Source organism: Echinops telfairi, unplaced genomic scaffold, assembly GCF_000313985.2.
Source record: "Echinops telfairi isolate 266 unplaced genomic scaffold, ASM31398v2 ScPeMD7_1;HRSCAF=3_0, whole genome shotgun sequence".
NCBI lineage: Eukaryota > Metazoa > Chordata > Mammalia > Afrosoricida > Tenrecidae > Echinops > Echinops telfairi.
This window is the reverse complement of record NW_022103896.1, coordinates 54,038,744-54,050,715: the sequence shown is the minus strand read 5'-3', so window position 1 is coordinate 54,050,715 and position 11,972 is coordinate 54,038,744. Positions and strand designations below refer to the sequence as shown.

General features: G+C 45.2%; 1 protein-coding gene across 1 annotated transcript in view; it reads left to right on the top strand.

The window, feature by feature from the left end:
• CA3 (carbonic anhydrase 3) overlaps positions 1-4,922 on the top strand; it is a 13,609-nt gene extending 8,687 nt beyond the window's left edge. Inside the window, exons 6-7 of the mRNA XM_004697486.2 lie at positions 1,657-1,812; positions 3,940-4,922. Coding sequence (XP_004697543.1) covers positions 1,657-1,812; positions 3,940-4,059 — 276 coding nt within the window. The 3' untranslated portion in view covers positions 4,060-4,922. The remainder of the gene's footprint in view (positions 1-1,656; positions 1,813-3,939) is intronic.
• The last annotated feature ends 7,050 nt before the right edge of the window (positions 4,923-11,972 follow it).

The window sequence follows — 11,972 nt, the reverse complement described above, 5'->3', positions numbered from 1 at the left end:
CCTCAGCTTTCTACTGCAGAGCAGCTGGGGGGTGAAACCATCAAGCTTGGGGTTAGCAGCCCATCACTCACCTGACAGCGATGGCAGGGCTACATCGTCCTAGGAGCCAACTTTTCCTATGAACAGATACATTTTAATTGTCTTTTGGGACTAATGCGATCAAATACTATTAACTAATATGGCCAGAGAAAGTAAATATTCCCAATACTATACTTAATACAAATGAGATCCTCTCTCTAACTCTAATAGATAACTTATATAACATCTCACTCACTGCCATTGAGTAGATTCTAACTCATAGTGACCTTACCGGGCAGCATAGAATTGCTCCTGTGAGTTTGAGATTGTAACTCTTTATAGGAGTAGAAAGCCTCATATTTTTCACATATATAACTATATATGTGTGTGTGTGTGTGTATACAATTTAGCTGAGTGAAGGTTTCCATATGTATCTTGTTTCACTGAATTGATTGCAATCCCCACAGTAAACATCATTCTCTCTCTGAGTTTCCTGTTTCCAAGCCTCCTCCTGTGCTTTGTCCTTGGAGAAACACTGCTCTTGTGGTCCCAAATGGTTGATTATTCTAAAGAGTATGGCTTCCTAGTGTTATTGTTCCCCTGAAGACCCTCCGTGGTTTGGCTGAAAATGGAACCACCGGGAGTGGGGAGGGTTGAGTTTGATTCAAACCCACAGGCTTCCACCAGCCTTTCTCCAATCAGTAAGCCAGGCTTTTATTTTGCTTTGTGATTTTGTTTTGATCCACATTTCTCTCCCACTGTATCCAGGACCTCCAGATATGATCCCTTTCAGAGCAGTTGGTAGTGGTAGCCAGGCACCAGGTCATTTTCTAGTTGGGTCATGGAGCCTGTCCATTGGGCTAATCATGGCTTCTGAGCCTCTGACTTGCACAATTTTTCTTTGTTCTGGATGGGAAATGACCAATAGGTCACTGTAGATGATGACTTACAAGCTTTTAGAACCGAGCTTTTCCTCAGCAAAACAGGAAGGGGAAGCCTGTTTTCAATGACCAATTAACCTTGGTGTTTCCCCAGGTCCAGTGACTCATTCTCTCAAGGCTTTTGGTTATGGCTAAGATATTTACATAACTTTTCACCCTGTATGTTCTACCATATTCATAGATATATGTATATGAATATATTCATAAAGAATATAAATTATTAAGGGTTCATGAGGGAGGGAGAAAAAAATGAGGTGATACCAAGGGCTCAAGTACAAAGAAAATGTTCTGAGAATGATGATGGCAACATATGTACAAATGTGCCTGACACAATGGATGGCTGGGTGGATTGTGATGAGAGCGGTAAGAGCCCCCAATAAAATGATTTTTAAAAAACCAAAAAACAGTGGAGTAACTCATGAAATGAGTCTGGCACAGTCTACTTTGAAAAAGTGTTAGAATTATATGTAGACTGATAGTTTTAAAAAGGAATAACATATTTTAATGAATGCATCAGATAAAGTCATCATATGCAATTTGCCCTCACTCCCCCATCAGTTCCTTCTTTCCCAAAGGCACAGATTTTACCAAAAGTTCTCCATCCTCAATTGCATTTGAAATCCTTGCTCACCACTGTGAGCTGCCTCCATAGGGTGGACTACTGTTGACCTCGCCAACAACGTCCCTTTTCTCTTAGGGCAAGGAGGCACCCTTCACACCCTTTGACCCGTCCTGCCTCTTCCCCACCTGCCGGGACTACTGGAGCTACCATGGCTCCTTCACCACGCCGCCGTGCGAGGAGTGCATTGTGTGGATCCTGCTGAAGGAGCCCATCACTGTGAGCTCCGACCAGGTAAGCAGCAGTCATGGTGGCTTAGGAACAGGCAGACTTGTGTCCTCTGGTGCAGTCAGACAGCAAGTGGAGGCTGACGGAATGGCCATACAACTAGAGATGCCATAACTAGCCTTGCCCTAGTGAACTGCCATCAATCTGCTCCATCTTCTAAAACTTGACTTCCAGAAGGTACCAGGAGAAGCGCAATGGCTGTCAAATTCAATGAGGACCAGGCATCTACTCTACAAACATTGAGGCACTTCCATGACAATGCAGGTCTTTGGGAGTTTGGAGTCGCTCCCAACACCGGGTCCTACTTTGAAGTTGAGGAGACCTGGTGGTGTAGTGGTTACACGTTGGGCTGTGATCCGTAAGGCCAGCAGTTATAAAACATTAGATTCTCTGTGGGAGAAAGATGGGGACTTCTACTCCCTCAAACAGTGAGAGTCTCAGACACCCACAGGGGTAGCTCTGCCCTGTCCTATAGGCTTGCACTTGATGGCACTGAGTGAGTGAGTGAGTGAGTGAGTGAGTGAGTTAGGAAATGAGGAGCCCTTATGCTATAGTGAGTTATGAACTGGGTTATGAACTGGGCTGCTAGCCACAAGCTCACCAGTTCAAAACCACCAATGGATCCATGGGAGAAACATGAGGCTTTCTACTCCCATAAAGAGTTACAATCTAGGAAACCCACAGAGGCCAGTTCTACTCTGTCCTCTAGGGCTACTATGTCACTAGGGTCACTCTGTCCTATAGGGTCACTATTCTACTCTGTCACTGTGAGTTAGAATCCACTCAATGACAGTGAGTTTGAGAATGTGAGATCCAAGGTGGAAATGGACTGGACAGCAATGCATGTGGGGTTGTTTTGTTTGGCTTTGGGTTTAATTAGGAGACAGGAATTGAAATGCAACCCTGGAGAGGAGAAAGATGCCAACTGGAAGACACTTAACATCCTTGTGAGGTGTAGATCATTTTGCCAGTTTTACAGATGAGCCAAGGCTCAGAAGAGTCAGGTACTTTACTGCTGATCGCACAGCCAGCAAGTGAGAATCTAACTCCATCTGTCCACTCTCTGCCTTCTTGGTCATCCTCAAGGAAAGGCTGTTTGGGAGAAACTAAGTAGAGAGGGTCATGGAGGAGAAGGGACGAAAGTCAGCGGCAGCACAGTGACTCCCAGTCGAGATGATGAACATCTCTTGGCATAGTGAGATGACCACTGAGCCCCAGCCCCTGCCCTGGGCAGTCACGTTCGCTTTTTCTGCCAGGAGTGCACTCAAGGGTCAAAAGATCCGATTCAACCTTCTCTTTCACGGATTCAAATATCTCGGAAAGAAGACTGACTAAAGCCCCCAAACAACGTTTCAACCCCGAAATGAAACGTTGACGCATGGGAATTTCCTGAATTTCTATGAGGTTGACCGCCTTGAAAATTCGAAATGTAGGAGGACTCTGTTTGTGTGTGTGCATGCGCTGAACCCAAAAAAAAAAGACTCCATTCACCTGTACACGGAAAGGCTTGCTACTCTTATGATTTGCCCGAAGTTCAAATACTGTCACCTCCTCCCACATAAAGCCCAGGGCGGGCAAAAACAGTCACTTCGGAATCTGGGGTGGGGGAGGGACGGTTTGACCTGAGGGCGAGGTGATTCTGTGTAAAGTGAAGAAAGGGGTCTTACAAATAAAGAAAATGTTTGTCACCCCGAGAGCCTGGGAGCCACGTGATTCTGACAGGGCACTGGAGGTCAAGTTTTGTAGCTTGCTTGCCTTATTTGAAAAAACGAAAACAAAAAACCCCAGCCATTTCTAACTTTTCACAGTGTAGTGTATGTAAACCAAAGAAAACCAAAAACCAATAGCCTTCGATTCTGACTCACAGTGACCCTCTAGGACAGAGTAGAGCTGGCCCCATAGCTGGTTAAAGCTGTAGTCCAAGTGCAATGGCCAATAGAAACCTCTCACTGTGCCCACTCCCCTTCACCTCCAGGGGCCCGCAGGGCATGATCTGTACCCGTCACGCCCTCGATACACGGTGCCTTTGTGCAGACCTGACCCTAACAGCCACTGCATCAGCAGGGCCCTTGAAAGGTGTCTCTGGTCTGAGTGTCTGAAGGTCATGCTGACGCTGTGCCTCTACCCTTGCAGATGGCCAAGCTGCGGAGCATGTACTCCAGCGCCGAGAATGAGCCTCCGGTGCCCCTGGTGGGGAACTGGCGCCCTCCACAGCCCATCAAGGGCAGGGTGGTGAGAGCCTCCTTCAAATGAGGCTGCTCCCACGTGCCCTCTTCAGGAAAGGAAAGCTGCAATGCAAACACGTGGCTCCTGGTTTCCTGCTGGTGCTCCTGACTCAGTCTACTGGGATTCCCCACACGGAGCGATGAACGTGAGAGACGCAGTCACCAAGAGATGGGTCACTCTGGACAAGATCTCCTGCGAAAGCATGGATTCCACATCTGACCTTTTGTGAAAACCACCCTCCCGGTAGCAGTAGATTTCTAGTCATCTCAGAGAAGGAGAAACCGATCAGGAGGAAGGAAGGAAAGAAACAGAAAAGAAAAATGGTGATTGGTTACAATTTGTGAGATCTTAAATTTCACAGAGCTTCCATTGAGGAATCACGAGTTGCCTATCTTAATGGAAATAATGTGTAATCCTGCACTTACTTAATAGTAGACATATCCTGAAGATCTTACCGAACATCTTTCAGAAGCTAAAATTAACATGGACACCGAGAACCGAGATGTTAACGCAGTGTAGCTCTTCATTAAAGACAAAATCAAGTCCAGCCTATCCTTTATTAAAATGTTAGCTACGACTAAGAATTCCTTATTTTGACCATCCAGGAAAGAGAAACACAGAAAGACCAGGTGTTCAAAAATTTGAATCTAGCATTTGAGTTTCTTTTCCATAAAGGTGGGTTACCATTTTCCTTTACCTGAAGGAGGGCCATTTATTTTTACTGTATTTTTACTATTACTACTCCTGTCTTTGCATGCCTACGAAGCCAAAAACTGCCTCGGAGTGCCTTCTAATTTGAGGCAGAATTACTGACGCCTGTCCCTCACGCAGGAGTTAACAACTCACTGCGAGTCAAAGCACCCGAGCCAATAAAGACACGATTGCTAACAGTTGTGTGGTGTGTTTATGTCTTTGTAACAACAAGGGGTTACAGATGACCAACAAAAAGAACGGAGGCCCACCAAGAATGGCAAATGCGGTCAGTTTGTGTTGGAGTTAAGGGCTCAGCTTGATGGGCTGCCACACCTCAGAGAGAGGCGAACGCAGGGGTGTTTTGAAGTGACTCCAAAAAAACATTGCTCCAAAATGGGCCATTTCATGTTAAAATTGCAAACTGCTGCCCAGTCCTCGATGAAATGCCATGTTCAGAGAGGGCACTGCAGAGAATTTGAGGAAGGTGCGACTCTCCAACGTGGACTTGCAGTTTGCAGTGGGCTCGGAGTTCTGGGCTTCAGATCCGCGCAGAGGGACATTGTGCCGTTTCCACCCCACAGCCCTTATCATGTGCCGTGAGACGATGCCATGTAAAAATACAACCGTTTGAACGGTCCACACTGAATGTCTTTAGGCATAAAGCCACTGAAGAGTCCCTCTCTCTTGCAGTAGGTAGCTTTGATAGGCGCTTTCTCTCATCCTTATTAGCTGCCTTTTAGAAACTGCCAACAGTACATTCCGTGCCTGAAGGACTGAGAATGGTCTAGGGCCAGGAGAGGCCTGACAAGCCGGAAGTCAAGTCATCCGCCAGAGTCCTGTGAGGCCGCCATTATTTAATAGACTACCACTTTGGTGAAGTCAAGCCAGGTTGGTCAGTGCGAACTGGATGTGTTAATTAAGTCCCTTGAAATTTGGAGGTGTGGAGCGCTCGTCATTAGAGGTAATATACAAGCGGATTCTCTCAGGGCACTTACTTAGCAATGTTCGAGCACTGTAAACAGGTAGCTGACATACACTGGGTGTGAAGGAAGACCGTAGAACTTAACGGCTATTATCCCAAACCTGGCTGCCATTGGATTCCAACTCATGGTGATCCCAGGTGTTACAAAGCACCATTGCTCCACAGGGAGTTAGTTCTTAGCTCTTATCCTTATAGAAACAGTTCACCAGACCTTTCTTCCAAGGGGCCACTGGGTGGGTTTGAACCACCGACTTTTCAATTAGCAGTTGAGTACAAACCCCATGTGTCATGCAGACTCATTACTGTTTAAGACAACAGGCCGGAACAAGCCTGTTACTGGTCTGCCCAGAGGAAGCATGCCATCTCTCTGGACCAGACTACCATGAGGCATGGATGGATACAAGACGTGTAAACTGACATCTACCTCTTTGCCGGTACTGTGTTGGGTGTTTCATAAGCATGCAATAAGTATTTGGTGAGTAACTTATTGCTTGACCATATATCAATCCTGGAAAAATACTCATTGTCTTTCTTGGACAACACACTACACGGTTAGCAGTAGTACTAGTTTGTTTGTTTGAATTGTGTTTAGATTTCCTTGGGAAGTGGGCTTTTGGGGTAGACATTGAAGCCACATCTACATTCTTATTCTGCAGAGGAACATTTTCCTGATCCTGCACAGAATTCCAAACAACTGAATTTTAGGCACAGGCATCGTACAACAGAAACCTGGCGAGGAGTTGCTGAGGAGAAAAGGCTAGCAGATAGCACTGCCAGCTTTGTTTTTCTGGATGTGGGATTAAAAAATGTTAAATAGTTCACAAAATAATTTAAATTAAGTGGGTCATACTATGAAGAACAGTCTCTAAGATGATATCTAGGTAGCTATTGCTGTGAATTTATCTCATCTGCATGGTGGTACAGTGGGTATGCATTGGGCTGCTAACCACAACGTCAGCAGTTCAAACCCAGAAACCACTCCAGGGGAGAAAGATGCAAGTAATCTCAGAAACCAAGGAACATTTATTTCTTTAAATCATTTTACTGGGGGCGTGTGCTAGCCTGGGATGACTAGAGAAGCAAATTCATAGAGATACTCATATGTCCAAGAAGTTTACTGGAAAGAACATGGGAAGTTAAAGTTTTGATTATTTTGTTTGGTGGTTGCCTTTGGTTATTCCTGTTTGCAATGGAAAATCATTGTTGTTAAAGTATATTTTGAGCTTAGGGGTAGAAACTGCCCCTTGAATTTCTCAGAGCTGCTTAGAGAAAATGGTTGACAGAAGGTCAAAATGGCTCACTCCCTGGGAGATATTGCAGCTGATAAGACGCATGGAACTATGCTAGTGCCCTGAGCTGGAGGAGCCACGTGGAGACCCCTGAAGTACTGAGATGCTGACAATGCCACTGGATCCACCAGACTTCCCACCCACTGGCTTGGGATCTTCCTGCATTCAGCATCATTGCATGTGTTTCTTGAGTCTGAAGAGGACTTTATAGATTGGAATCAGATATGTGGGCTAAAATCAGACTTATGGACTTGGTCTAGACTGGGATGGGATGTTTTCTCAATACTCAATTGCTCGTGTACATAAAACCCTTTCTTATACACATGTGAGTGTCTATGAATTTGTTTCTCTTGTCTACCTGGGCTAACACAGGGTTCTTACAGCTCTTATAACAATCCATACATCCATTGTGTCAAGCATATTGGTACATATGCTGCCATCATCCTTTTCAAAACACTTTTTTTCTACATGAGCCCTTGATAAATTATAATTTATTTTCATATCTTACACTATCTGCTGTCTCCTTTCACCCATGTTTCTGTTGTATGTCAATCTGGGTGGGGTTGCGGTGTGGGGTTATACATTGATCATTGTGATTGGTTCCCAAGGAACATTTCTAATCTGATTTACAGAGTCTAATATGTGATATAGCATATAACAGCATAATCGAATAAAGTATTCCCTAAAGGCTTATGGACCATCAACAATAATTTACCAAAAGCTTGAGGGTACAAATATAACCCCTGTCCATTTAGTGGGGAGACAGAATATATGAATGTATAAAAAAGATCAATAATTATGGATATTACTGATACAAAGTTTTCTCTTTTTTAAAAAAAAATCATTTTATTTGGGCTCATACAACTCTTATCACAATCCATTCATACATTCACTGTGTCAAGCACTTTTGTACATCTGTTTCCCTCATCATTCTCAAAACATTTGCTTTCTACTTGAGCCCTTGGTATCAGCTCATTTTTCCCCCTCCCTGATACAAAGTTTTCAAACACATATCACCAGCAAATAGTGATATGGACGAATGGGGCGTATTCTATTAGGACATGCAAAATGTAAGGCCTCAGTGTCTAGCTGTAATCCTTTATGTAATTGACCACGCAGGGTTGGAATTGATCGGTTATGAGCAAGCTTGGCTGTATGTGAAGAAAAAGATTATTCCAGTTATTCAAATACGAACTGGCACAAAAAAACTGTGTCTAAAAGAAACACATATAGCCCAAAGCTATTTCCGAATCACATACAAACATTGTAATACATTCTGGTTTTCTCTCCTAATCCTATATTGTTTGATATTAATGCTATATTGTTTGATATTAGAGGAGCGTCGAACATGAGCAAAATATGTTGTGAGCAAAGCAAGCTTTAAAGAAAAAATTCCTCCTAAAGTAGTGCAAATGGTTAAGTGCTTGCGAGAGGCATCTCCGCAAACAGGCCTGATGATCTGCTTCCCAGGGTACCCGGCATCCCAAAGCCTAGGAAGTACAGTTTAATCTGACGCACGTGGATGGGGTCGTCATCAGGACCAGCATGACGAAAACAGAGTTTTGTTATTTTCACTACACACTGCATTTTTATTCATTCTGTAAGAGGCTGCTCATTGGAAATTTAATTTTTTGGAAGCTGATATTAGATCCCTTAAACGTTTCCAATTATGTCATATTTATTTATTTTTTATTTTAAATCATTTTATTGGGGGCAGTCCTTAGGGAAATGCCAAGAAGGCCCAATCATGCTTGCATGTCATTTTAACTTTGGTCACGAGATGGCAGCATACTATCTGACATCTTCCTTTGGGTCCCGAGATGGCAGCAGAGGAGCCAGGTGTCAGGGTGGGTAAGCATTTAGGAGGAGGGCCAGGTGTGTGAACTCAGCAGATGCTCCCGCGGAGAAAGATGTAACGGTGTCCTTCCACAAAGGTTTCAGAACCACCACAAAAACAAGCCCACAGCAGGCAGGTTCGTTCAGCCTCGCAGGAACCCGGTGGGACAGAGAACTGTAAATCGTGACCGAAGCACACCGGCTCGAACTTTCATGCTGAGAGGCTGGTGGGCGCAAACCGCGGCCGTTCTGTGAGCATCCTCATGTACCCTCCGCAGTGCCAGGGATGCGTTCTGTGAGGTTGCAGAGTGGGCAACGCCCTGGGCCGCTCTACTCCGTCCTGTGAGCTTGTGCAGGGTCAGAACCGACTGGGCAGCCAAGGGCCTGCTTTGTAAGATGGCAGCAAAGTAATTGTGCAGCTTGCTGACGTTACTGCCAGCTGTGCGCTGCCTTCACTCTGCGTGCTTCAGAGGAAGGATGTTGTTGTTGCTCAGAACTGACAGCCAAGGCTCTTTTCTGAAAGATTCCAGAGCAATGCGATTTCCATTCTAAATGGCTAGCCTTTTTTCTTGTTTTGAAAAACTTAGTCTGAATCATCAATATCTATCTAAAGAATTCGTTTCTAAAAGAAGAGTTGGCAGGGATTCTTATCTTTGCAATTTTATTGTCCCGAATCTTAGTAGCTAAAAGTGAACCTTGAGGGTGAAAGAAAGCTAACTGGTCAATTGGAACCTAAACGAAAGCGGAACCGGGATGCTGTAGTCCGGTTATCAGCCAGAAAGAACACTTGTCTGGGTTTAAGTCACTAGCTGACTGTGTGACCTCAGGTGAGTTAGGTAGGAATTCCTGTGCCTCAGTTTCCTCATCTGTAAAGGGGGACAAGAAGAGTCTGTGCCCAGAGGGTTCTGCGGAAGAGCCCAGTGTGTGGTGGGATATGGGTTTGGCTGCTCACTTCAAGACGGTACCACAAACCCCACAGCACCATTAAGGTTCCTGACCATTCTCCATAGAGGTTAATTATTACATCTTGTGTATGTCCATTTGACTTTAAACCAACACGCAAATACCTAAATAATGGCTTCTCCAGTACCTAAACTCATGTTTCTCTGCGTGTCCATTAATAACAGCACACGTCTCTTGATTGATTCACAGACGTTCCTGTGATGAACGCACTGCTTTGTCATGGGGGGAAATGACATCAAAAACAAGCGCAGCCAATCCTCGTCCCAGACTCCTGCTTGCAGGGAAACAAGATGTGGCCGTGCTGGACACCAGCTCAGAAGACTACCCTCCATGGACATTCTAGAAGAGAATGCTTTTTGAGCAACAGTCTGATCCAGGAGCTCTGCACGTTACCGTGGACGTGTACAATTAGCAACATAAAGCAGAGCGGTGAACTGGGGGCGCTGCAGTGTGCCATCTCTTTCACGGATGGACTTCCAAAGGTTGACAAGATGAATCCCTTGGAGCGCTGTTTGGAGCCGGAGCTCTCTCCTAATTGTCCATTCAGAAGTCTGCCACCGTGAAGTTAATTTTGAACTTGCCTGGGCACATCCACAGTCAGAATCCTAAAGGAATGAGCAGCACAAGTCGCACCCGGGAGAAGTGTTGATGCGCTTGGTTGGAGATGATGTCTCTCTGATCGTACAAAAGGAAAGAAAACAACCTAGGCATAAAGGCAATGAGCAGAAAGTCAATGAACAGGTCACCTGACACCTTGACCAGGTAGATAATCCCAGGTAATCAGCAGGAGGAGCCCGGGAGTCTAACTCGGCGGTCACAGGGGACCGAGTGCACGCAGCGGCATAAAACCCAGTGATTTCGCAGCTAATTTCAGCCAGGTGAGAATTGACTGTGCAGTAAACAGGGCAGCAGATTCTCCCTTGTACTTAAAAATTCCTTCCAGCCGGAGGAGCCGGCAGCTCAGAGATAATATTTTGGCCATTAAATGGGGTATTCTCTGTTCAAACATGCCCATATATTTTTGTTGTCCTCACTCAACTCACTTGGGATTTGGATGGTTCCAAACACATTTGGTCAAGGGAAGTCGTTTTCCCGAAGGGCACCTGGCTGCCAGGAAGGCAGCTCACAATGGGAAGTATTTGAAAATAATCATGGGATATAGAGTCTCGTAGCATTCAACTTCTGCTCCTAAGTGGGATGGGTGCAAAGCAAAACCTGCAGCCCGTCCATCACACCCGGCAGAGCAGATGTCTGGGGGAGAGTCCAGTCCGAGGGAGAACTCAGCAGGAAAAGATGAAATTAGAAAGTTAGTTATAAGGCACTGCTGTTCAGAGAATAGACCAAGTGTACAGGTTCTTGTACTCACTAACACAAAACACATGTATGTTCTACCAGTCATACAAGATGCTGTGTGTGTGTAGTAAAGGTGGTGGTGACGAGCATGACGTCTGGGATCAATACAACCTGGTGTCCGTCTCATGACTGCCACTTGCCACTTGCTGACCAAGAAAGATTCATTTTAAACTCACGAAGCCTCAGTTTCCTTATCTGTATAATGGGAATAACGTTTGCTTTGGAAGGTTGTTGTTAAAATGAAGTGAGACAGAACAGGTAAAGTATGACGCCTGAAATCCATATAGCCTTGAAAATAGCAATGTGGGGGCTTTGAATGTGTGTTTTTGTTTAGTGGGTAGGGGGTGGGGGACATGTATGTGTGTGTATGTGTCTATGATATATGGAAGCAGTGAAGCTTTATGATAGCAACACTTTCTGTTACACACCATCACCTGGTCCCGAAGACCATCTCTGCTAGTTTCACCGAGAGAACCCTGCGGTGCTCAAAATGTTTTTGTTGACTGGATGGCGAGTGGAACATTTTTGCTGAATGGATGGCGGGTGGGTGGACAGATCACGGACAGATGAAGGAATGCATGGGCGAAGAGGTCATGGCTGGAAGGAAGGAGGAGCAGGAGCATGGGAGGGCGGGGAGGAAGGGCTAGAAGAGCTGTGAAAGTCCCTGAGGTTGAAGGCCAGTCGTGCTCCACGCTGACTGGAGCAGTGCTCTCAAACTCGGAGGACCGGACTCCCGCCTCTTTTTTTTGTTAAGATCATTTTATTGGGGGCTCTTACAGCTCTTATAACAATCCATACATCCATCGTATCAACCATATTTGCAC